At 41.8% G+C, this 24,426-nt stretch overlaps 1 protein-coding gene and 1 pseudogene across 1 annotated transcript in view; one reads left to right on the forward strand and one right to left on the reverse strand.

Annotated features, from left to right (window-relative positions):
* The window catches only part of Msh2 (mutS homolog 2), a 52,628-nt gene extending 30,273 nt beyond the window's left edge, over positions 1-22,355 (forward strand). Inside the window, exons 9-16 of the mRNA XM_055619460.1 lie at positions 7,685-7,808; positions 8,919-9,069; positions 11,519-11,616; positions 14,850-15,095; positions 16,064-16,268; positions 17,604-17,851; positions 19,315-19,490; positions 21,957-22,355. Coding sequence (XP_055475435.1) covers positions 7,685-7,808; positions 8,919-9,069; positions 11,519-11,616; positions 14,850-15,095; positions 16,064-16,268; positions 17,604-17,851; positions 19,315-19,490; positions 21,957-22,124 — 1,416 coding nt within the window. The 3' untranslated portion in view covers positions 22,125-22,355. The remainder of the gene's footprint in view (positions 1-7,684; positions 7,809-8,918; positions 9,070-11,518; positions 11,617-14,849; positions 15,096-16,063; positions 16,269-17,603; positions 17,852-19,314; positions 19,491-21,956) is intronic.
* LOC129691500 (U6atac minor spliceosomal RNA) lies at positions 16,442-16,544 on the reverse strand (annotated as a pseudogene).
* Positions 22,356-24,426: the final 2,071 nt, after the last annotated feature.

The raw sequence follows: 24,426 nt of genomic DNA on the forward strand, positions 1-24,426 counted from the left end.
TGCTCCTAACCTCTGAGCCATGTCCAGCCCCTTCACCAGTTTTTAGGTATGCCTTCTTTAGTGATAATTCTCCCTTGGATATGATTTTTGTTTAATAGAAAAGATAGATGCTAGTTCCAGGCCAGCCTGGGTCTACAGAGTGAGTTCCAGGACAGTCAGGGCTACACAGAGAAACCCTGTCTTGAAAAAGCAAAGAAATGATAAAGAATTTCCCAGCCTTTTTGAGTCTTTTGGGTTTAGGTTAGAGTGCTTACACCTAGATTGTATTTCTAAAGTTAATACTAGCTTTGTTTGGAGGTGTTGGTCATCGCACCCGGGGGCTTGTGTAAATACATAGCCCTTACCACTGAGCTGTGACTGTGGCTGGTTCCCCCACACCACTTTAGTAACTATTTTAGCCTCTGACATACACTGTATTCTTAGATCTTCGAACTTGCAGCAGATGGTTTGATTTTTCCTTGCCCATTTTCCCCTGCGACAGTCACGGTGCAGCTCAGGCTGACTTCACGAAGTGTGTTGGTTACAGGGCTGCACCTGACTATAGTTACTTCTGTGCTGACTGGGGTTCTTGAGTTTGGGGCTGGGAGTGTAGCTTACTGGTAGAATGCTTGCCTTACTGATATGTAGATCAAAATGGAAGGAGGGAGAGAAGAAATTTCCTTCTCTGTGCTCTTCCCCACCCAACTAGACACACTGATTGGCTTGAAAGTTGTCTCCTCTGTTTATCTTTCCATTGGTTTTGTTTTTTGCGACAAGTTCTCACTATGTAATTGCCTGGTCTGCATTTTACTGTGTAGCCCAGATTGGCTAGTTGTGCAGTGTGTATGAATGTGCCACCATGCCTAGCCTTTTTTTTTTTTTTTTTTTAAATTCATCAAAGTAAAAGCCTGCCCCTTCATTCTGAAAAAATTACTAGGCCCTTAGAATCCCTGATATCAAATTACAGTCCTTCATTATTGGCCAGTATGTTTAGCTCTGTGCCTTTAAGCTCTTGGGTTTATTTTGTTCTACACTGTAATTGTTGAGTTTAGGTTTGAAGTTCGTTTATTAGAGTGTGCTAGTTAGGTTTTTTTATTTCCTTGAAAATGTCTGTTTTCACTCCTGCTACTTAAGAATACTCAGGTGTATGGTTCCAGGTTTGTAGTTCTTTCACTTAGTTGCCATGAGATTATTCTGTTCTCTGTTTGTCTTGTGGATATTAGGAGGTTTTGGTTCCAGATATCGTTTCTATATAACAAAGGAATATTATTTCATTCTTTCTTCCTTTGTATTACATTTAGAGAGAGAGAATGCAATTTGCAAAAATCTTATTTTAAATTTTTATTTACTTAATTTAGGTGTGATTGTGGATTTCCTGTGCCGTGTGCACACAGGTATCTGAGGAGGCAGAAGAGGGCTTAGGTTCCTAGAACTGGAGTTGATTGTGAGTTACCTGAGTGGATGCAGAGTCATAACCCTCTTAACCGCTGAGCCAGCTCCAGTCCCAGGAATCAGTTTTCTCCTACCATGTAGAGCTAGAAACCAAGCTCAAATTATTATGCCTGGAAGCACTTTTATCAACTGAGCTAGCGTGCTAGCCCCAGGGTTCCCCCCTCACATTTTTTTTTTTTTTTAATAGCCTGTTTCTATTTCTGATCAGTTCTGGAGTACTAGCAACTATCTGCTCTTGCCTTCTGCTGCTGTGATAAAGACCACGACCAGAAGGGTTTGTTTGACCTCACAGATTGCAGTAGGCTCTGAGGAGTGCTGCTTACTGCCTGGCTCCTTCTCTGTTGCTCAGTTTACTTTCTTATTTGCCCCAGGGCCACCTCTCCTGGGATGGCACCAATCACGGTAGGCTGGGCCCTTCCTTACACCTCAGCCATCATTGAAAATGGCCCCATAGCTTGCCTACAGGCTAGTCCTGAGGGACGTTTTCTCATTGATGTTCCCTCTTTTCAGACGACTCTTTTGTCAAGGTGACAAGCTGAGTGACACAGCCAGCTCCTCCTTTCTCATTTCTGGACTGCAGTTAGACACATGCTGGGCTTCTCTGCATGGTCAGGGCAGCTCTCTTCAGGAAACATTAATGTGTTCAGTCCGTCAGTTTTCCCCCATAGTGATTGTATGCATGCATGTATGTATGTAGTATGTATGTATTTATAAAGTCAGTTCAATTTTAGCTTCCTACTACTTTAAGTAGGTATTTTTAGTATTTCCCTAAATATCTTAAATATTTACTTTTCCATATCTAAAATTAATTAACGTTTGTTTGGTGCTGGGGAATGAACCTCAGATGCTGTGTGTGGAATGATACTTACCTGTAGCTGTCTCGTGGGTCTTAGGTTGTATGTGTTTCCTGTTGAAGCCTTGCATATGTGTGTGCATGTGAGTTCTGGCTTGTTTCCTTGTGCATTTTATATGTGTACATGTTAAGTTCTTATTTAGCTGAACTTTGTGTAACTTGTCTGCCTCTTCCTGACTGTTCTTGGCTAGCTTGGCTTCCAACGCCCAGAGCTGCCTGCCTGTGCCTACTGAGTGTTGGGATTAAAGGTGCGTGCCACCGCGCCTAGCCCCGGAGATGTTTTCAGGGTTCCTTCTTAGCCTGGGCTTTTCATATTTATTAGGATGAAGATGTAGCAGTGAATACTGGTGACTCAAAGGAAAACAAAACAAGAATGGAAGTGATTTTGTTGTTGTCTCTTACTGAGATTATATATTCTGCATCATGACAGTCTAGGTGTCAGCACCAGGCTAGTAGGGCAGATGCAGCTCATGTGGAAGGCACGTGGCTCCTTGGTGCCAGCTCCACCCCTGGTTTGTTTTCATCTTCAGAATGCAAGCTGACTCACCTTCCTTCCAGCCGGTCGCCGTGTGTCATTTGTTTTGGAAATGATACACGTGACTTTGTCCGTATTCTCGTGGCCTGCATTGATTGAGAACCTGGTTCTGAGGGAAGCTAGGAAAGATTACCTTTGTTCTCGGTCGTATGCTTTATCTTCTTTAAATCACCTCGATCACAGAAGCAAGGGCAATAAAAGCCAGCGGCCAGCATCTTTTTGTCTGCCAGCATAAATAGGAGGCACTTGCTGCCAACCCCCATGGCTGGGTGAGAGGATGCTCTGCTTTTACTCCTTCAGGGGCTTCTCTGATGCAAGGGCTTCTCATTGCTGAGTCTCAGTCGGGGTCATGATTGCTGTGATGAAACACAATGGCCAAAGCAACCTGGGAAGGAAGGGTTTATTTGGCATATGAAGGAAGCCAGGAAGGAACTCAATAAAACAGGAATTGGAGGCAGGTGCTGATGCAGAGGCCTTGGAGGAGTGCTGCTTACTGGCTTGCTCTCCATGGCTTGCTCAGCCTGCTTTCTTATAGAACCCAGGGCCACCAGCCCAGGGATGGCATCACTCACCATAGACCATCAATCACTAATTGAGAAAATGACTTACAGCTGGATGTTAAGGAGACATTTTCTCAATTGGGGTTCCCTCCTTTCAGATAACTCTAGCTTGTGTCAAATTGATATAAAACTAGTAAACCACCACCAAAACCGGGTCTTACTCTGGCCATCCTGGAACTGGCTATGTGTGGATTGTAGAAAGACAACACTGGCCTCAGATGCACAGAGATCTGCCTGTATCTGTCCCCAGAATGCTGGATTTAGATGCTTGTGCCACCATGCCTGCATGAAGTAGATTTTGAAATTACCTCCATGGTTTTATGTTGGAGAGTCTTCATTTGGCAGAAGTTAGACCAGAATTTTCCCCAACTAATTATTTCTTTGGAAAAAATGCTTATAATATTTTTATCTAATACTTCTGGGGTAGTGGAGCTTTTAAAATATTATTATTTAAAAAAATCTCCAGGTCTGGAGAGTTGGCTCAGCGATTAATAGTATGTGATGTTCTTGTAAAGGACCCAGCTTTGATTTTCAGCACCCACATGGCATGGCAGCTCATACCTATCTAACTCCAGTCCCAGGGATCCCGTGGATTCCCCTGGCCTCCAAGGTCACACAGTGCACAGATATACTAGTAGTCAAATCATGCAATAAAAGTATTAAAACATATAAAACCTAAAAATATTTAAAACTTCTTAGTATCTTTTATATTTATTTGCTTTGAAATTCCCTCCTCTTTTGATCTGCATGTTCTATAAAGCCTATCTGTTCTGTCAAAATTGGTAATTTGATTTCAGCCAAGTCTCTGTTGTGCTGAGGAGTTCTTCAGTGGCTTGGCCAAGACCGACCTTGCCTTTCTCATGCTTTTCATTTTGTTTCTTGATTTCATCCCACTATGAGCTCCATGCTTGCTGGTCCTGTGTTCTAGGTCTAGTGTTCTAGGTTCTAGTGGCTAGGTAGGTGACTGAAGTTCAGATGCCATATGTGGAGGGCAGGGCGGACTACTGAAGGGAGCCCATTTCAGCAGCATTAATTTTAGTTAAAGTTAAAACCTTGTTCCTTTTCCTTTTGTTTTGCTTAGGTCTTCCCAGTAGCTCTTTCTTTTCCCATTTTGTTTGCTACATGTTTATTTTCGTGTGTGCCTCAATGTATATGTGCACCACGTGTATTCAGGGGCCAGAGAGGGGCAGAAGAGGACATTGCATCCCCCAGCACTGTGATTCTGGGTGGCCGTGACCCTCCGTGTGGATGCTGGGAATGGGAACCGGACTTGGGTCCTCTGTCCAGCCACCGCTCCAGCCCCCCAGCAGCCTTCAAAACTGCCTTTTGTTATCTCAGGATTTGGGGTCCATTACCTTTGTAGGTGGTAGGGTTGAGAATAGGAACTCGGCCTGGCCAGAAGCCTTGTCTGTCTGTAGCTTCACTGGAAAAGGCAGTCATGAAGCACACTTTCTGCCCACCTTGACAACATTGGTTTCCCCCTGTAATGGTCAAGTCTTGACCCCTATTTCTGGGGAGTCTTCATTATGCTTAAATGACTGTTCATACTCTGTTCTGTCGGGGATTGTTTTGCAGATACTGTGTCTTCAGTTGTGCTGTGAGTCTAGGCTTCTGTGTTTATTTTGCTTCTGTTTCATCATTTCTATAGTTTGAATTTCCAGGAGTAGGGTTACAGTGTCAGAGAGTGAACGCATCCTGAGTCTCATTGCATTTTGCCCTGCCCCTCATCTTGTTTATTTGTCTGTTTCTTGTGTAGCCCTGGCTGTCCTGGAACTTGCTCTGTAGACCAGGCTGGCCTAGAACTCAGAGATCTGTCTGCCTTTGTCTTCTAAGTACTGAGATTAAAATTAAAGGTTCATGCCACCACACCCAGCCATGGCTCTTCCCCTTTTGAAACTGTCTCACAGCCTCACTGTCACTAGACTTGAGTGAGTATGTGCTTTCCGTGAAGCCTCACTAGTGCCTGCAGTTCTTTTTCATAGCGTCAGGGCAGGAAGTAGGAAAAGGCTGTGATGGAGTGTCTGCCTGCATGGGGAAAGCTGTAGAGTAGCTCGAGGCTGTTTAAATATTCATATTTTTGTGTTAAAGCATTCCCCTCTCAGTTCCTCTCCTGCTCACTGTAGGTGCTGATGTCTGATCATTTAATGACCTTAATACTTCCCTTATGTACAAAGAAGTGCCCTGACAAAAGGAAATATCTTTTATATTTTTATAGTTTTGGTAAAACTGGTATGTCTTTCATCTTTAAAAGATCTATTCAAAATTTTAGCTTTTAATATTTTATATGGTTGAAATATGTTTATTTTAAATAATTCATTTTCTGCTAGCTTTCTGTAATTTGATTTTTATTCCTTATGTACTTCACTTTAGGAATATGAAGATGTGCTCTGAATAATTAGGAGCATTTGTCTCAGCCTTATTTAGTGAATATGTTTTTGTCATCTTGTTTTAGAAAATTAACTCACTCTCATATTAAGCTTTTATGTATAATTGTCTTTAATAATTTTTAATGCCTGGTACAGATAGACTTTTTTTTTAAATGTTCTTTTGTAATTGTATTTGTTTAAACTTTAGTCATTGTTTTAAAAAAAGAACAGTCAGAAGGCTTGAAGACTTATTAACATTGAAGTTTGCTTCCATGGTTTGCCACTTTACTTGAAACCAATTCTGTTTAATCTTCAAATAAATTTTCTTTATAAAGGTGTACTTAATAAAGACTTGGAAATTCCATCTTTTCTCTTATAAATGAGTTTTTTTTTTTCACCACAGTTTCTGTTGGTTAATAACGTAGGAACAAAGGTCAGGCATAGTGTTGCACAACTTTAATCCCAGTAGTCTGGAGGCAGAGACAAGCAGATCTCCAAGTTCAGTGCCACTCTGTAGCCAGACAGTGAATCCCTGTCTCCAAAAAAGTCATGTAGGAGCAGTTTACAAACCCAGAGCATTTAAGAGTGCCACAGCTGGGTTTGATCCCAGCATTCACTCCCCGCTAAAATGTGTTTTTTAATCATGAAATTTTGAGCCAGTGATAGTATGCACACCTTTAATCCCAGCACTTGGGCAGAGGCAGGGAGATCCCCATGAGTTCAAGGCCAGACTCGTCTATCAAGCAAGTTCCAGGACAGCCAGAGCTACACAGAAAAATTATGTCTCGGGGGGGTGGGGGTTCGGGGGGGAATCATGGAAAATTGATGAACTTTAGGAGTTTTGAGACAGGGTCTCATGTAGCCAGACTGCCCTCCGGCTTGACACATGGCTCAGGATGACCTGGAACTGCTGTTCTTCCTGCCTCTTCTTCCCAAGTGTTGAGATTACAGGCGCTTACTGCCGTGCCCAGCTGAATTGTAGTTATTGATTGGTTTTGCATGTGGGAGCGTGGTATATATGTGTGGGCTGTAGGGATCCACCTGCCCCTGTGCAGTTCTGGAGTTATAGGTGAGCGCAGTGTGCCTGGCTTTTCGTGTGTTTACTGGGATTTGGCCTCAGAACGTGCTCTCACCTACTGAATCATCCTTCTACTGCCTGTGCTGCATCTCAGTCTGAAGAATGTTTTCCAGATCATTTATTTATTGTTTTTCACTATGTAATCCTGGCTGGCCTGGAGCTGACTTGGAGTTCACAGAGAGATCATCTGCCTCTGCCTCCTAAGTGTCAGGATTAATGACAAGTGCCTCCACACCTGGCACACCATTTGTCTGTGTGTGTGTGTGGGGGGGGGGGTGCATGGATACCCTGGCTCACCTGTGGAGATCAAGGACAACTTTTGTGAGTCGTTTTTCACCTTGTAACATGTCGGTTCCAGGGATGGAACTCAGGTCACCAGGCTTGTCAGTTACAAGTTCCTTGACCCATGAGCTGCCGTGGTACACTAACTGGGTAGATTTTTAAGAGCGGTTGTTTTAGGGCATTGGGAGTGGGGTACTGTGCTGCGTTGGAGATATTATTAGAGATTCTTCAGATGGATCTTTGGTTTGGGAAAAGCCACGGTGTGGTGATGGTTTTGAATATTGAACATTCTTTAGTAATGCTTAAGGAAAATGCAAATACGGTTAGGATTGGAGACATGTGCATCATGGACTTTGGATCATATGAGTACCTTACTTCATGGGAGTAATTCCTATGTATCTAGAACCCTTACGCTCCTATTAAAATCTGTTAATAAGTAGAAGGTTCTTAGCATTGGCTGATAAGTTAGGGAGGGCCAGTCATGCCACTGGTAGCTGACTTACATAGGTAGAAGAAGTGACATGCTTCGTAAATTCTGTCCTCAGCCATTTGTATAATTATCTGTTCCTTGCTCTGTAGGTGGAAAACCATGAGTTTCTTGTAAAATCTTCCTTCGATCCTAACCTGAGTGAACTAAGAGAAGTAATGGATGGCCTAGAAAAGAAGATGCAGTCTACCTTAACAAGTGCGGCCCGGAGTCTTGGTAAGGAAGGATTATGGAGGCTTGAGTCATTCTTTTCACAGCACCATCGGAATCCTTTTCCTCTTCGCCTCCATGAGGGCGCTTGCTTTGGTCTGAGGCTAATCATTGCTGATGGCAGACGGTAACTGTTGGATTCCCTTTGAAATTTTTGAGGTTTTGTTACTAAAATCTTGTTTTTATTAACGCATGGCTCTCTGCTGCCCTTTCTTTGCAAATGCAGTCTGTTTGTAGTTGTTAATAAATTCAGTTGCTGTTCTTCAGCCAACAGATTTGCATATAGTATTTTTGTTTTTTAGTGTGGTCTAATAATTACTTTGAGTAAATTATGAGCAGAGGCCATGATAGAAAATTTTACAAAAATTAGGCACATAAAGTTTAGCTAGTAAATCACTGTTTGCTCTGTGAAAATTTCTGTGCTTAACAAGAATATATCCTAGTTTTTCTAGAGTCTAATTGTCAGAGTCAAATTTTTGTCAAAATTTGTCAGAGTCAAATTTAGAAATTGCATTTGGTTGCTTTTATTTATACCCTAATTTTCAAATATTCTTTGCTTAAAAAGAGAAGCCTAGCCTGGGGTGGTGGCTTAGCAGGCAAAAACAGCACCAAGCAGCCCAACTGCTGAACTTGGACCCACGTCATGGAGAGAACTGACTCTCATAATTTGTCCTCTGACCTCTACATATAGGCCAAGACACAATTCCACACCTGCCCACGCACAAATAAATAAATGTTAAGAAAAAATAAGTAATAGAAACTTTATGAAAACTCCTTAAGCATAGGCCTTGCCATATCCTTTCTCATAGACCTCCAACACCTGAAAGCCGTGCGCTGCCCACTGCTGGCGCTCTGCCACCTTGGGTGTGTTTACCACATGAAAAGCAACTTTCTCCATTGTGCTAGAGGCCAGCACTTATAAGAGAGGTTAAGGATTCCATAGGTATATTTTGTTTTCCAATGAAATGGAATTTAAACCTTTTTTAGTGAGAATAATTTCCAGTATGTTGTCTTGCAATAAGCACGTTGTGCTATTCAGATGTGATTTTGACCATTTACACTGAAAAGTGGCTGTGTCTATTTATGATCTGATTTTTTTTCTTTCTAATTATAAAGGATTGGACCCTGGCAAACAGATTAAATTGGACTCCAATGCACAGTTTGGGTACTACTTTCGTGTAACCTGCAAGGAAGAGAGAGTTCTTCGGAACAATAAGAATTTCAGCACAGTAGATATCCAGAAGAATGGCGTGAAATTTACCAACAGGTCCGAGAGCCTGTTATGCTCTTAAGCTTTTTGGTAGTTGATGGCTTCTCTGGTAAAATCAGTGTCTTGGACGAGTTTTTACTTTTTCTTTGTTCACTGTTTTAAAAGCATTGATTAAGGGTCAAGCTTTGCTTTCTTCCAAGAAGCTAGTGTTTCAGCACTGTTAGCTTGTGCCTGTGGTCCCAGCTCTAAAGAGGCCAGAGGATTGCAGTGACTTCAAGGACAGCCCTGGCTTCTTCAGAGACTATTCTCCCAACTGTCTCATCATCTCTTAAAAAATACAGAATATATTGAATTAATTAATGTGTCTATGTCCATTAGAGCTAATTCCCACTTGTCTTCTGCTTTACTTATTTTTTTTAAAAAAAGATTTATTTCTATTACTTTACACTGTGTTTAGGTGTGTGTGTCTACAAATGAGAATGTACCTAAGACTGCAGGTGTTTGAAGAGATGCGAGGCCTTCGGTCTCTTGGAACTGGAGTTATGGGTGGCATGAGCTGCCTGATGTAGATGCTGGGAATTGAACTCTGGTCCTGGAAGAACAGCTAGTGTTCTTAATGCTGAGTTATCTCTCCAACTCCTCATCTCTATTTTTCTGGGAAACTTTTGGTATCATTTATCAAGTGGAAAGAAAAAAAACAAACAAACCTGTGATTTCAATTAAATGTATACATAAATTAGTTTAGGAGATACCTGACAGCCTTACTGAGGCTGTTCATTATAGTACAGCTACTTTGTGTTTGCAACTGAAAACTTTTTTTTTTTTTTTTTTTTTTTTTTGGTCTTTAACTGATCTCAGTTTTGGACAGGATTATTCATAGGTAGCAAAGGTTATTTCCGAAAGTCCCATGGAAAGAGCTTTCTCCTTCTCTTTCTCTGCTGTTGTGGATCCTGTGGCCTGCCTTGCTGTCATGCTCTAGTATTCCGGTACAGAAGCACATACAGGATCTCTACTCTTGTCTATTGACTTCTTTCGAGTGTATGGCTGATTTGTCTGCAGTATGTATGTATGTATGTATGTATGTATGTATGTATGTATGTATGTGTACCCTGTGCATGCCCAGTGCCCTTGAAAGCCACAACAGCAGGTCAGAGCCACTGCAACTGGAGTTTTTGACAGTTGTGGGTTACCATATGGATGCTAGGAACTGAACCTGGGTCTTCAAGAGCAGCCAGTGCTCTTAACCACTGAGCCATCTCTCCAGCCCCATATTAACTTACTTGTAGTGTTATTTTATGCTGATGTTATTTTAGACACATGTATGAAAATAGTGTAAATGGTTCTTCATATCAACTTCTGGAAGAAATAAGACAGGTATATTTATTTTTTCCCCCTCATAGCTATGACAAACCTCATTACATACTTAAATGCTAGTAATACTGGTATATGCTGAAGCTTAGGCCTTAGTATACCTTGTGTTGTTTTTCTAATACATTGCATCACTCCTGTTTCAATAAAATACCACTTAGGTTACATAAAGACAGAACCTGTGGATTACTTAGATAAAGAAGAGATTAGACTGACTGCCTGCAAGGGGCTAAAGTTTTGAGAATCCATTTACTCTTCAAGGTGGAACGCTTGCTATGTGTCCGACTCGGATTGATCGTATCATTTCTCTTCTTCAAAGGCTTAATGAGCATTCACTATCCAGATTAAAGGCTTGGGCGTGTAGCCTGTGTGATCTGGCAGCAGCCCACCTCTCCTGTGGCTCGACTCTCCCAGCAGCAGTCTGCCTTCTGACATGTTCACATCATCTGCATATTCCTTAGTAGTCTCATTTGCTGCTGTTATGTCCTTGGCTAAGTACCCAATAGTTGCCTTCATCAGCTAGTTCCTTCCACTCCCTGTGTCCCATCTTTTTGCTCTTAATTTCTTTTCTCTTTAAAAAAACTACATTTTATTTGTGTAAGTGCAGTGGAGCAGGGGACACATACAGAATGTACATGTGCAGGCCAGAGGATGACTCGCTTTCTTCTGCCACGTGGGCCCTGGATTAAACTCGCCATCAGACTGTAGTGGGCCCTTTTTCTCCTGAGCCATTTTCTTCAGCAGTTTTTATTTTAACCTGTAATTCTCATTCTCTCTGTCTCGATCCCTTTTCCTCTCCCTCTTCCTCTCCTTTTCCTCTTGTTTTTGTTGTTGTTTTGTTTTGTTTTGTTTTTTTCCAAGACAGGGTTTTTCGGTCTAGTCTTGGCTGTCCTGGACTTTGTAGACCAGGCTGGCCTTGCACTCATAGAAATCCACCTGCCCCTGCCTCCCTTGCACTGGGATTAAAGGCAAGCATCACAACACTCAGCTTTGTTGTCCATTTTTCTACTTGTATTTCCATTTCTAATTTTCATTCTTCAGATGCTTCATAAGACAAATCTGGAAAGATTTTGTATAATGCACATTACTTCTGGGAGACATTTTGATACCTTCAGTAATGTCATGTTTTGATTTGCAGTGAACTGTCCTCTTTAAATGAAGAATATACTAAAAACAAAGGTGAATATGAGGAGGCCCAGGATGCCATCGTTAAAGAAATTGTCAATATTTCCTCAGGTAAGTTTTAACAGCACATCAAATGCTTTGAATATCTTTTGGTTTTTTGTTTTGTTTTGTTTTTCCTAATAGAAAAGCTTTTGGTTTTTTTTTTTTTTTTTTTTTTTTTGGCTCCCCCTTTCCCCCATTACTCTGTGTAATCTTGGCTGTCCTAGACTCAGACCAGGCTAGCCTTGAACTCACTGAGCTCCTCCTGTCTCTGCCTCCCTGAGTGTTGGGATTACAGGCATGTGCCTCCCTGCCTGGCAGCTGCCTGTTTTTTTATTTAAAGGCAGGATCTTTCTGTGTTTTTGTGGCTAGTCTGTAATTTCCCTTGCCTTATCCTCTTAAGTGCTGAGATTGAAGTTGTGAGCCACTTTATAGTAATTGTTTTAAATCATTGTCTGTGGGTTCACGCTGTAGGGTGTGGAAATAAATATCACTAAAGCAAATAGAAGTTATACAAGACAAGCTGTTGATGATTCTGTAAGCTCCTTTATGTATATTTTTTAGTGTTATATTTAAAGGACAGTATGACTTGGTTGTAGGTATTACTTCCTATAGAATGGGTGGATATAGTGGTGTGTTAGACTGAAGGTTTACACGTGAACTTTACAGAAAACTCCAGATGAGCGCTAACAGCAGTGACCGTGGGACAGATGACATGAGCCAAGGTGATTAAGAAGAGCCCCAAACATTAACGTGCTAGGTAAACAGGAAGCATTAGGTAGATCTGGATTGTGAGACACTCTTTTTCATGTGTGGCCTTTTTACAAATGTTCCTTTCATGAAGCATAAGAAGGACAGGCTCTGTTCTAGATTGAGGGGGACTCACTGAAAAAACAACCAAGTCAAAGGCCCAGCCACTGATTGCAGGCTCAGAGGCGTGGCTGAGAATAGCTGTAGAGGACACAGCTGGTGGAAATGGGATGCTGTGACACCACCATCATATTCCAGGACACGTATGGCAGCATGAAGAAGCAGGAAGATGTTCTTTTTCTGATGTTCGTGAGCTGAATTATTGAGGCATGATGATTTTTTTTTTTTTTTTTGAGATAAAGTTTCTCTGTGTAACTGTCCTGGAATTCACTTTGTGGACTAGATTGGTCTCATCGCACTCACAAAGTTCTGCCTACCTCTGCCTCCTGGGTGCTGGGATCAAATTGTGCACCACTGTGCCTAGCTTGTGATGAATTCTGTAAATTGTTTTACCTATATGAGTGTTCAAAATAAATCAGTCAGAAGAAACATAAAACTTAAGGTTTTATTTTAATATATTCTATGTATTGGTACAGAGATGAATGGGATGATTTATGAAGATCACATTTTTGCTTGCTGGTATCAGATAACTGAAGCACAATGATTTAGTTGATTTGTGTTCTTGCATCTAATTTGCATTTTAAAGATCCTTATAAATACTGTTTATTTCAACTCCGAGTCTTCCTCAAAAAAACAAAACAGAAGCTGTTCATCACCTGGCTAGTGAAGAGTATAGGTTTTAACCTTTGGATTGGGAGTTTTATATTTGGAATCAACTTGAATTTATGCTAATTTCTCTTAAAAGGTAGTGGAACATTTTTAGATTTTCCTTTCTTTCTTTTTCCTGTCCCTCTGCATGGGCTCAGATTTTGGACCAAGCTAGCCTCAAAGTTGAAAAAAATATGCTTTAAAAAAACATTATAGGACTTGTAAAATGGCTTGGTGGTTAAAGGTACTTGCTTTAGGCTGTGTGATCTGGGTGTAATCCCCAGGCCTCACATGGTAGAAGGAAAGACCTGACTATCCACGTTCGTGCAGTGGATCATGTGTGTCCCACATACTTGGCAAGTGACCACGGAGCCCAGAAGAGGGCATTGGAGTAGCTGGACCTGGAGTTGTGGGCAGTTGTGAGCCATTCTGTGTGGGTGACTGAACTCAGGCCTTCTGCAAGGTGGCCAGTACTCTTAACCACTAGGCCATTCTCCAGCCCTGGTGTGGTTGACATCTTAACAGTGTGAGAGTAATAAGGAATGGGATTATAGTGCCTTAAAGAGCTAATCTAATGCCAGTCATGGTGGAAAATGCCTTTGATCCCAGCATTATGGAGGTGGAGGCAGGTCTGTTAGGTTAAAAAAAGAAAAAGCTAGTTTCCTGATATGAGATGATTATTTCATATGGCATTTCATAAGTTAATTGTCATCAGAGCATTGTTTTCAAGAGAACACGAGGAGAAGAATAAGTGGTTTGGGCGTGCTGTTGCACACCCTTCACTCATCACTCAGCAGGCAGAAGCAGGCCGATCTCTTGAGTTCAAGGCCAGCCAGCCTTGCCTACACAGTGAGGCCCTATCTACAAAAGCACAATTTTTCAAGTCAAAGTTCCAGTCATTTAAACACAAAATCTTATGTATTCTTAACGTTAAACTTCCTGGACTGTCCAGAAGCATCTGACTTAACTGACATCTGTATGACAGGATCCGAGCCTGCTGTGTCAGTCACTCTATCCATTAAAGTTAAACTTCCGGGCTGTCCAGAAGTGTCTGACTTAACAGACATCGGTATGATACAGTCTGCGCCTGCTGTGTCACTCTGCCCATCAGGACTTAGGATCTGTTCTGAAGCTGACTGCTATTGTCTTCACACATTTTGTCTAGCCTGTATCGGGTAGCTCGGTGTGATAGCTTTTCTTTCTGATGCCGTGCTGGAGTAGAATCTTAAAATGTGTGCTAGGTGGCTATTAGGACTCATATCATGCTGAAATCATGCATGTACTGATTGGACAAAATGAAACTACTACATTTTACAGTCTGTGCTTGCACATTTCTCAATGGTGTTTTGTTTTGTTTTGTTTTGTTTTGTTTTGTTTTGTTTTCAGACAGGGTTTCTTTGTGTGGCACTGGCTGTTCTGGAACTCACTCTGTAGACACTGCTGGCCTCAAACTTAGAACTGCCTGCTTCTGCATCTGCCTCTGCTGGGATTAAAGGCCTGCACCACCACTGTGCTCTTGTGGTGATCTTAACAGTGCCATCATGCTATCCTAATTTTCCCAATATTTAGGGAAAAGTGCTTTTTTGTGATAGGTAATTGGGATTTCATAAGCAAAGACCTTGTGCTCTATTTGTGAAGCATGTAAGGGTATATAGCAAAACACTTAACACCATGTTGAGTTTCAGTTATAGCAAACTTGTTCATTTTTTAAATGGTCTTGGGCTAAATTTTTTATAAAGTGTATCTTTGTTAGCTGGTGATCTTACGGTTGTTCCCTGTTTTCACAGGCTATGTAGAGCCAATGCAGACGCTCAATGATGTGCTAGCTCAGCTAGATGCTGTTGTCAGCTTTGCTCATGTGTCAAATGCAGCACCCATCCCTTATGTCCGCCCGGTCATCTTGAAGAAAGGAGAAGGAAGAATCATACTGAAAGCCTCCAGGCATGCTTGTGTTGAAGTTCAAGATGAAGTTGCATTTATTCCAAATGATGTCCACTTTGAAAAAGATAAACAGATGTTTCACATCATCACTGGTAAAATGAATGAATGAATGAATGAATGAATGAATGAATGAACGAATAAATAAATAAATAAGTTGAGGAGTAAAAGGCACAAACCAAAAAAACCCCTATTTTTTTTTTTTTTTCATGATAGAAGTATGTTATAAATTGATGGAGAAAGTATCTGTTTCTTGTGTTAGGGAAAGAATGTATGGCTCTGGTTGGCAGTTCTGTCAGATCCTGATTAGAAGGAAGATTCTTGAGGTGGTTAAAGTTTAGGAGCTAATACTGTAGCGATATAAAAGGTCTGTTTTACCCGCAAAGCTCACCAGAGCCAGTCCTTGCAAGAATGGGCAGGAATTGTCTTCGGGAAAAACTTGAGCTTTAAAAGGTAGCTGAGCTGCCCTGAGAGTGCGTAACCAGATCCAGAGTCCAGAAAACAATAAGGAAGTAAGAGTTATACGGACAAACTTGGGGAAATTATGATTGCATTCTATTATTTCCCTAGGTGGGCATTTAAGTTGTTTATTTAACCTACCTCAAGTGAGTAAATTGTACATCTGCCAAAAGAAGGGTTGTGTAGCATAAAGTTTAAGTGACTAGAGGAGTTTGCCCAGGCGGATTATTTGTAACTAGCCATTTTATTAATGAAGAATAATAATACTGAGTAATCAGTTGGGTCTATTCTTGACGTCATTAAATTAGCCTGTAAGTATCTGTGAGCCAGGGGGAATGTATGTAGCTCCGGGTTATGCTTGATGATCCGCCTCTCTTTGTAAGGGGCTCTGTGTAGGTTTGTCTGAAGAAATGCTAAGAACATTATATGTGGGGGCTTTGTGGACAGTGACTGTTTTTTTGATGGTTTTGTGGGGGGGAGGTGTCTGGTTTGCATATCATTGTAACTTAAGTAATCTTCAATTACAGTTTTGGGCTACTAGTAGCTTAATTGTTAGCAGTAAAAAAAATCAGTGATTTTGATTTTTGATATAATTCATTTATAGGTCCCAATATGGGAGGTAAATCAACATATATTCGTCAAACTGGGGTGATTGTTCTCATGGCTCAAATTGGGTGTTTTGTGCCTTGTGAGTCAGCAGAAGTGTCCATTGTGGATTGCATCTTGGCTCGAGTTGGGGCTGGTGACAGTCAGCTGAAAGGCGTGTCCACATTCATGGCTGAGATGCTGGAGACTGCGTCTATCCTTAGGTATGTGTGTCTGAGCCCTGTGTGCAATGCATTTGCAAATTCATCTAATATACCACAGGCATTCTTAGTTTAGTGATCGTTTGCCTGTGAGCTGTATGTACTTTCTGTTGTCTTAAAAAGGGTGATTGGGGCTGGGGACACCTGTTAGCTCAGCTACTCTGCAGTGTCAGGTGGAAAGAACTTGGCCTTGTTTGACCATATGCGTGTTGTTAGGCCCAAGAGCCTCTTCCATCCTTGTCAAAGGGAGTGTGAATCTTCTCTCCTTTCAGACAACACGGGCAGAATGGGGGAAGCTGCTTGTTATCTTTTGAAAAAGATAAAGTTCTTGGACTGGAGAGGTGGTTCAACAGTTCCAAGCACTTACTGCTCTTGCAGAGGACCTGTGTCTGGTTTCCAGTACCCACAGGGTGGCTCACAGCTGTTTGTAACTCTAGTTGCAGAGGCATAGTTGTAGATCTGATGTCGCTCACCATCGCATGTTCTGTGTGCCCGTGGTGCACATATATGCACTGAAGCACACGCAGGTGCATACATAAAATAATATTAAAAAATAAAGATCTTAATGTTTGTAGTAGCTGCCTCTGCTCTTGCTTGCACTGTTCATGCCACCTGGGACGGTCCTTGTCCTTTACGCAGATCCTTCCTCGACTTTAAAGCTAACTGCAAAGATACCACTTCCCTGATGGTTCCTTCTTTTATCTTATATGCATTGGTGTTTTACCCTTATATGCATTGGTGTTTTGCCTGTGTGAAGGTGTCAGACCTTGGAGTTACAGACGGTTGGAGCCTTCATGTGGGTGCTGGGAACTGAACTTGGATCCTCTGAAAGAGCTGCCAGTGCTTTTCTCTAACCCCCTACTGCTGTTTTAGAGAGTGCTGAAAGCCTTAGTGTTGCAGTTTAACACAGATAATTGCATTAATAATTGATCAGTAAATCCTTATCTATACCTTTTAAAATGAGGTGGCAATTGATGGAAAAGAAGCTTGGAGTGTAGTGACTCAGGCCTTTAATCCCAGCACTTGGGAGGCAGAGCAGGTGTATATCTGTAGGTTCGAGGCCACCCTGGTTTATATAATGAACTCTAGAATAGCTAGGACTACAAAGACAGATCTATCTCAAAAAGTGGGAGGAGGACAGGGATGGAGGGGAGGAATGGGAGGGAACAGGGAGGACACATGAAAGACTGTCAAACTCATTAATTCGAATTAGTTGTGCTCTCCAAAAAGTACTGTGTTGCAGATATCCAGTACCACTGGCTCTTGTGGTTTTTCTGTCCCCTTATCCATGATGCCTTCCGGACTACATTTTATGTCATATATAATTGTGCATTTCAGGTCAGCAACCAAAGATTCCTTAATAATCATTGATGAGCTGGGAAGAGGAACCTCTACTTACGATGGATTCGGGTTAGCATGGGCTATATCAGATTACATCGCAACAAAGATTGGTGCCTTTTGCATGTTTGCCACACATTTTCATGAACTTACTGCTTTGGCCAGTCAGATACCAACTGTTAATAATCTACATGTCACAGCACTAACTACTGAAGAATCCTTGACTATGCTTTACCAAGTGAAAAAAGGTAGGTCTACTCAAATGCTAAGTGGGAGTTTAGTATTTGAAGTAGCATCAGTTGCATTATTTATTTTCCATTGTGATTAATCATTGTTATTGTTTAAGAACATACTTACTTTTTAGTCTGGAGACGAGCAGAATACGTTATTTGTGTTACTGCATCAGAATGATAAAGGGGGAGAGAAGTTGATTAAGTTTGTGTGTGGTGGAGAGAGAAATCATATTGACATAATTTCTTCTAAGGATCTAGTTTGCTTTAACTAGTTTAGGTATGCCTTGTGTGTGGGTTGGTGCGTAGAGCACAGGCTGTTGAATCTCCTCACGCTGCAGCTGGAGGAGGTTGTAAATCACTTGAGTGCTGAGATGGACCTCGTCCTCTTGAAGGGCTCTCCACACTTTTAACCATGGAGCCATCTCTCTGGTTCTTCATGTTCTAAAAACATGTCCTTTTAAACCTGATGAGCCCAGATGCCGTGACACTGTTAGCGGCAGCTCTGGAGTTGTCTATCTGCTGGTGTGGCACCCACTCATATCACTGAATCCATGGTGCATTAGGAGGTTTTTGTGTCATATTGGATAACTTTTTATCAGTCATCAGAATAAAGTTTTTTACATGTCTGTCTTGATTTTCCATGAAAATGTTTCTGTTTTTGTTTTGTTTTGTTTTGTTTTTTTCTAGACAAAGTTTCTCTGGGTAGCTTTGCCTATCCTGGACTCACTTTGTAGACCAGGCTGCCTCCAACTGACAGCGATCTGCTGACCTCTGCCTTCCAGAGTGCTGGGATTACAGGCGTGTGCCACCACGCCCAGCTATGTTTCTGTTTTTTCATTCTTGTCCACATAGTCTGTGTTATTTTTGCCTCAGTGGGGATTATTTTGAGTTGCTGTTGGCATTATTGGTATTTGTTGGAGAAGACAATGTTTGTAGTAGAACTGGCATTTAGCATGGAAGTGTGGTTCTGCTTTTAGGTTGTTACTTGTGTGTTATGTATTGCAGAAGTGGTTTAAGAATTGTTACAGGCTAGGAAAGTTTGGCGCAGATAGAAATGCAGAGCACACTCACCCCTCACTGTGGGTATATCCATGGTTTACTTTTGTTTATTTCTAACTGAGCAGTGTCCAACTTTATGTACAACGTATGAGATGAGCAAGTAGTACTAGCTTGCTTTAAGTGATTGGTACAGTCGAGTGCAGCAGCTCTATGATAGTACCACTGGCACTTGCATGCAGCTGCACGGGCCTGGGGTCACTTGTTATTCTGGTCCCCATTTGTTTGCAAATACGGCAGAGTGAGAGTGAGGATGTGAGTCATTTCATTGGCGACTCACTGAAAGCTTTTATCTGAGGTGCTTTGGCTAATGTATTTGAAATAATATAAAATTGCGTGTTCTAGTGAGGCACTAAAAAGGACATTCTGTTTACGTAAATGCTGTTTCTTCCCTCCTCCCACTCCACCCCTGTTTCCTGTAGGTATTTGTGATCAGAGTTTTGGGATCCATGTAGCTGAGCTTGCTAATTTCCCTAGGCATGTAATAGAGTGCGCCAAGCAAAAAGCTCTGGAGCTCGAGGAGTTTCAGAACGTTGGGACCTCATGGGGACATGGTGAAGCGGAGCCAGCTGCAAAGAGATGCTGCCTGGAAAGAGAGGTTGGTCAGCAGGGTTTTAGTTGCTGAATCTGTGTTGTTGCTTGTCAGGTGACCAAGATGAATTACCCTTCCCCCTGTAAGGATTTCAGTATGTACTTTTTGGTCATTCTTACTAACTCATATTTCTTAGCATAACCAAAAATCTATCCCTGGCTTGTTTGTTGTTATTTTTTATTGAGTTTGTTTATTTTTTGAGATAGGGTCTCACCACTATAGCGCTGGCTGGTTTAGACCAGGATGACCCTGAGCTTGTGGATAGAAATCCACCTGCCTCTGCCTCCAGAGTGCTGGGATTAAACATGTGAACCACCATACCTGGCTCAGCTAATCAGTAATCAGTTTCTCTCTTCCTCCTGCCCTCTGGTTTCCTGCACCATCCTTTGTATGATGGAAGGATTCGAACTGGAGTACAGTGCCACGGTAGAGCACCTGCTGGGCATGCAGGAGTCTGTGCCTCTGGGTCCTGTCACAACCACACTGCCCTCCCCAAATGTCGTTTAAAAGTACTAGATTTGACAGTAGAAGAATAAGTAATTAAATAAGTTAATCCAGATTTAATTTTCAAAGCTATAGATGTCCAGTTCAGTTGAATAAGTAAAACAACAACAGCAAAATTACTACCCTCCATTTTGTTTAGAATGTATTTATGCAAGAGAAATGGATGTCCTTGGCCTATTAAGGAGCTGTTTGTGGGCAGTGTTTATCCCCAGAAGGGGATGCTATCTGCACCTCCTCTGAGTTAATGGGTCAGGTTAGATGTTCACACAGTGCCGTAGCATATGTCTAACTTGTTTCTTTTTAACAACCACAGGCTCCCTCAGTAATAAAAGAACCTTCACTTGCCGACTGCTCCTGGCAGCGTTACAGTGGTGCACATTGTGACAGACTTTTACTTGGCATATTTTTAGCTTTTACCCAGTGGGCTTTTTCCTCCCCTGTAAGGACAGATAGTTGCTATACAAAAAGGAAAAATATATCATAACTTGCTCATAATTTTAGATATGGAAGGCTGCCATCCTGAGCACGAATGATTTTGTATCCGCACTTCCCTTTAATATATCAAACTCACAGATCCTGATGATTGGGATTAGGCAGGCTGTTTTATGTAATTCCTGGTTTCCAAGAAAACTGAAACCTACTTTTGATATAAGAAGACGTGTTGTGAAAAGTTTTAAAGCTAAAGGAGACAACACATTCTTACTGCTGTTAGTATAGGCTTTTGGTCTTTGTTGTTTTTTTGTTTGTTTGTTTGTTTGTTTGTTTGTTTTAGATAGTCCATTTTTATCTTTTGACAGTGCTGAAGTTTGAATATCCCTGAATGAAGGGAGGTAGGGGCAGGGAAGGAAAGGGGGTTCGGGGAGAGAGAGAGTGAGAATGAGAGAGTTTATGCGTGTTTGTTCACAATGGTACACATGTAGAAGTCAGAAGACAGCTTTCAGGGGTCAGTTCTCTGCTACTGTGTAGTCTCAGAGCTCTAATTCAAGTGGCCAGGCTGCCTTTCACATGCTGAGCTGCCATCTTGCCAGCTCATTATATGTGGTTTTAATGGAGAAGTATCTCTTTTTACTAGTTGAATATCTACTTCTTCCCTGTTAGGTCCTTGCTGGTTGCTTGTATGAGAACAGGTAGCACTCGTGTATGAACACAGGCCATGTAGTTCTGCTTCACATGCTATAATGAATTATATAGTACTTGCTTCAGACCTGCTGTAAAGTCTTTGAGTCCTCACAACAAATGTGTGAAGTTGCTAATATTAATATCCTCATTTTGTAGATGAGGAAGTTGAATGAAGAAATTGTCCCAAAAAGTAGTAGCCCGTGTTATTTGGTATAGCGCTGAGCAGTAAATAGACATCCTGTGTGCACACATGCACTCATCTGCGTACGCGTAAAGGAGTTTCAGGGTATATGCCTTAAAGTTTGCCTTACACACCTTAAGTTCTTTTTCCTGAGATTAAATTCCGTGCCAGTTAAAGCAAATGGACTTAAAAGCTACTAAATTTCGATTCCTTGTCATTTGAAAGGAAAGTATAAATGTCTTCTACTTACTCCAGACTTGCTCTGGAGAAATTCATAGCAACCAAGGGCTTTGTGATTCTAGCAGTTGCTTGTACACTTAGGATAAAAATGCTTCTTAAACCTCTAGTGGTGTGTTTAGATGGAAGTTAAAGAGTTCCTTGCTGGGGCTGGAGAGATGGATGACACAGCAGGAAGAGCACTTGCTGCTTTTTCAGAGGCCTCAAGTTTGGTTTTCAGCGCCCATATCAGGTGGGTCATGACCACCTATAAATCCAGCTTCAGGGATCCAACCCTGTCTCCTGGCCTCAAAGAGCATCCGTGGATATATGCCTTACATACACACACACGCACACATGCACACACACACACGGGTAAGAAGAGAAGTTTGTTATTGACTGAAGTGGCTTTAAGGGGCTACTGTAATGACCATAGGACATGTGTTTTTTAGCAAGGTGAGAAGATCATTCTGGAGTTCCTGTCCAAGGTAAAGCAAGTGCCCTTTGCTAACATGTCGGAGGAGAGCATCACAGTGAAGCTAAAACAACTGAAAGCCGAGGTGGTCGCAAAGAATAATAGTTTTGTAAATGAAATCATTTCACGGATAAAGGCTCCTTGAGAAGACAGCAGGATGAAGATAGAAGGATGAGCGCACCCTCTGTGTAGTTTTCTGCAGTGCTCACCGTCAGCACCTGGGGCTGCGTGCTCGAGTATTTACTAATACTTTCACCTGGAAACAGTTTCAAACATATGTTCAAGTTGCGATCTGTAGCTTGGTACTGTTTAAATGGGCATGGACAACTTTAAACACTATGCTGAATTTTATAAATAAAATCATGTACTTCCTAGATTTGGGGTGCCTTGTATTTTTTGCAATATGACTTTTGTGTACATTTACTATACTAATATTTACCTATAGACATTGTACAAATCTCAAAAAGAATCTCAGAACAGGCCATGAAGATCTGCACACATACATAATACATAATTTAAAAACAAAAAACGTGGTGGCACACACCTTTGATCCTAGTATATGGGAGGCCAGCCTGCTTTACCCTGCCTCAAGAAAAGTTCCTACAGAGCTGGTTAACATCAAAATTGGCAAAAGACCTGAATACATTTCCAAAGAAAATATTAGGTAATGAATGGGTGACAAGTTTGTGAGGAAGGAGAGTGCTGAGAAATGAAGTGAAAACTATGGAACACTTCACTGTGAGTCGGCATGGTTAGAGTTCAGTGGACATTGGGAAGGGAGTGGAGAGGTGCAACTCTACCACACCAGTGGGAATATGAAATTCAGCCTCTTTGAGAATGGGTCTGACAGGTTCTCAAAACCAGTCTTTCCCATCCTGGGTGTGTATCTAAGAGAAAGAAAACACAAAAATTGGCACACAAACACCAATTTTTTTTAAAAAATATTTTATGTGCATTAGTGTGAAGGTGTCAGATCCCTTGGAATTGGGGGCGTAGACAGTTGTGAGCTGCCATGTGGGTGCTGGGAATTGAACCCAGGTCCTTTGGAAGAGCAAACAGTACTCTTAACCACTGACCCATCTCTCCAGCCCCCAAACACCAATATTTTCATTTTTTATTGTAGCCAAAAGGTAGAAAGAGCCCAAATGTCCTAACAGTAGGTGAGTGTGTTAATAAAATGTAATCTGGCTATATGATGTTAATCTGTGTTAAGAGGAACAAACTAATACACAGGAGAGATACCTGTCCCAGGAGTCCACACATGATACTCTCCTGCCAGAGATCAAGTAGGTAAACAGTGGTTTGGGCTAGGCCAGTGGTAGCTGTTGGGCTCAGTGTTTGTGAGATGAAAGTTTAGTCCTGAATGTGCACACCTGTGAACACACCAGAACCTTTGAGTTGTGGACATGAGATGGATAATCACTGTATGTGAACAGTATCAGTGAGGATTTCTTTATGCAAGAGGAAAGGTGAGTGGGCAGCTATAAACATAAAAGGGGTTTGGGACTGGGCACACACCTTTAATCTTAGCACATCTCTGCATTCCCAGCCTGTCTATTCTACATAGTTCCAGGGAAGCCAGGGCTACATCGTCAAACTCCCTCCCCCGATTTTTTAATTACCAGACCAAAAAAGAAAAGTCCCCACCAGGCTACTGCTTACTGCACCCTCTAGTCCTGCCTACAGTTTCAAGTGGCAGCGCCCCCTGTTGGTCAGGATACGAGGGATGTGCTGGTGGGTATAAGCTCGGTAAAACTGAAACCATGGCCCTGGCATCCTATTGAACATCCAGCGGGCACGTTAGAATATTAGTGATAGCTGAAAGACAGAAATGAACCACAGATCCACAAGATTACTCCACAGATCTCGAAACAGGAAACAAAAGAAAGCATTCCAGTTTGCCCAATTTACATGAAATGTATTTATTATTACGTGTTTGTTTTATGTGTGTTGTGTTTCTCCTGCATGTGTAGAAGCATCATGCCTGCTGCTTCTGGAGTCCAGACAAGGGCATTTGATCCCCTGAATCTGGAGTCACTATGGGGAACCTGAGAATTGAACCCCAGTCCTCTGGAAGAGCAGCAAATGATTTTTTAACCACTGAGCCATCTCTCCTGACCAGTATGGCATTTCAGTGAGTAAAGTATAGAAGAAGTGTGCACACAGCAGGCTGCAAGGAATGAGACAAATGAGGGCTGGAGAGATGGCTCAGAGGTTAAGAGCTCTTCCAAAGGTCCTGAGTTCAGTTCCCATCAATCACACGTTGGCTCACAATCATCTATAATGGTGTTTGGTGCCCTCTTCTTGCATTCAGGCACACATTCAAGCAGAAGACTGTACATAATAAATAAATCTTAAAGAAGACTAAGTTGGGAGAGTCATCCTCGTAAGGTGGACTTTTTCCCAGGGCCTCTAGAGAGCTAGTGTTGAAGAGTGTGGCTTTGTGT

The sequence above is a fragment of the Psammomys obesus genome, unplaced genomic scaffold, assembly GCF_907164565.1.
Source record: "Psammomys obesus unplaced genomic scaffold, mPsaObe1.curated_primary_1811, whole genome shotgun sequence".
In the NCBI taxonomy this organism is placed as follows: domain Eukaryota; kingdom Metazoa; phylum Chordata; class Mammalia; order Rodentia; family Muridae; genus Psammomys; species Psammomys obesus.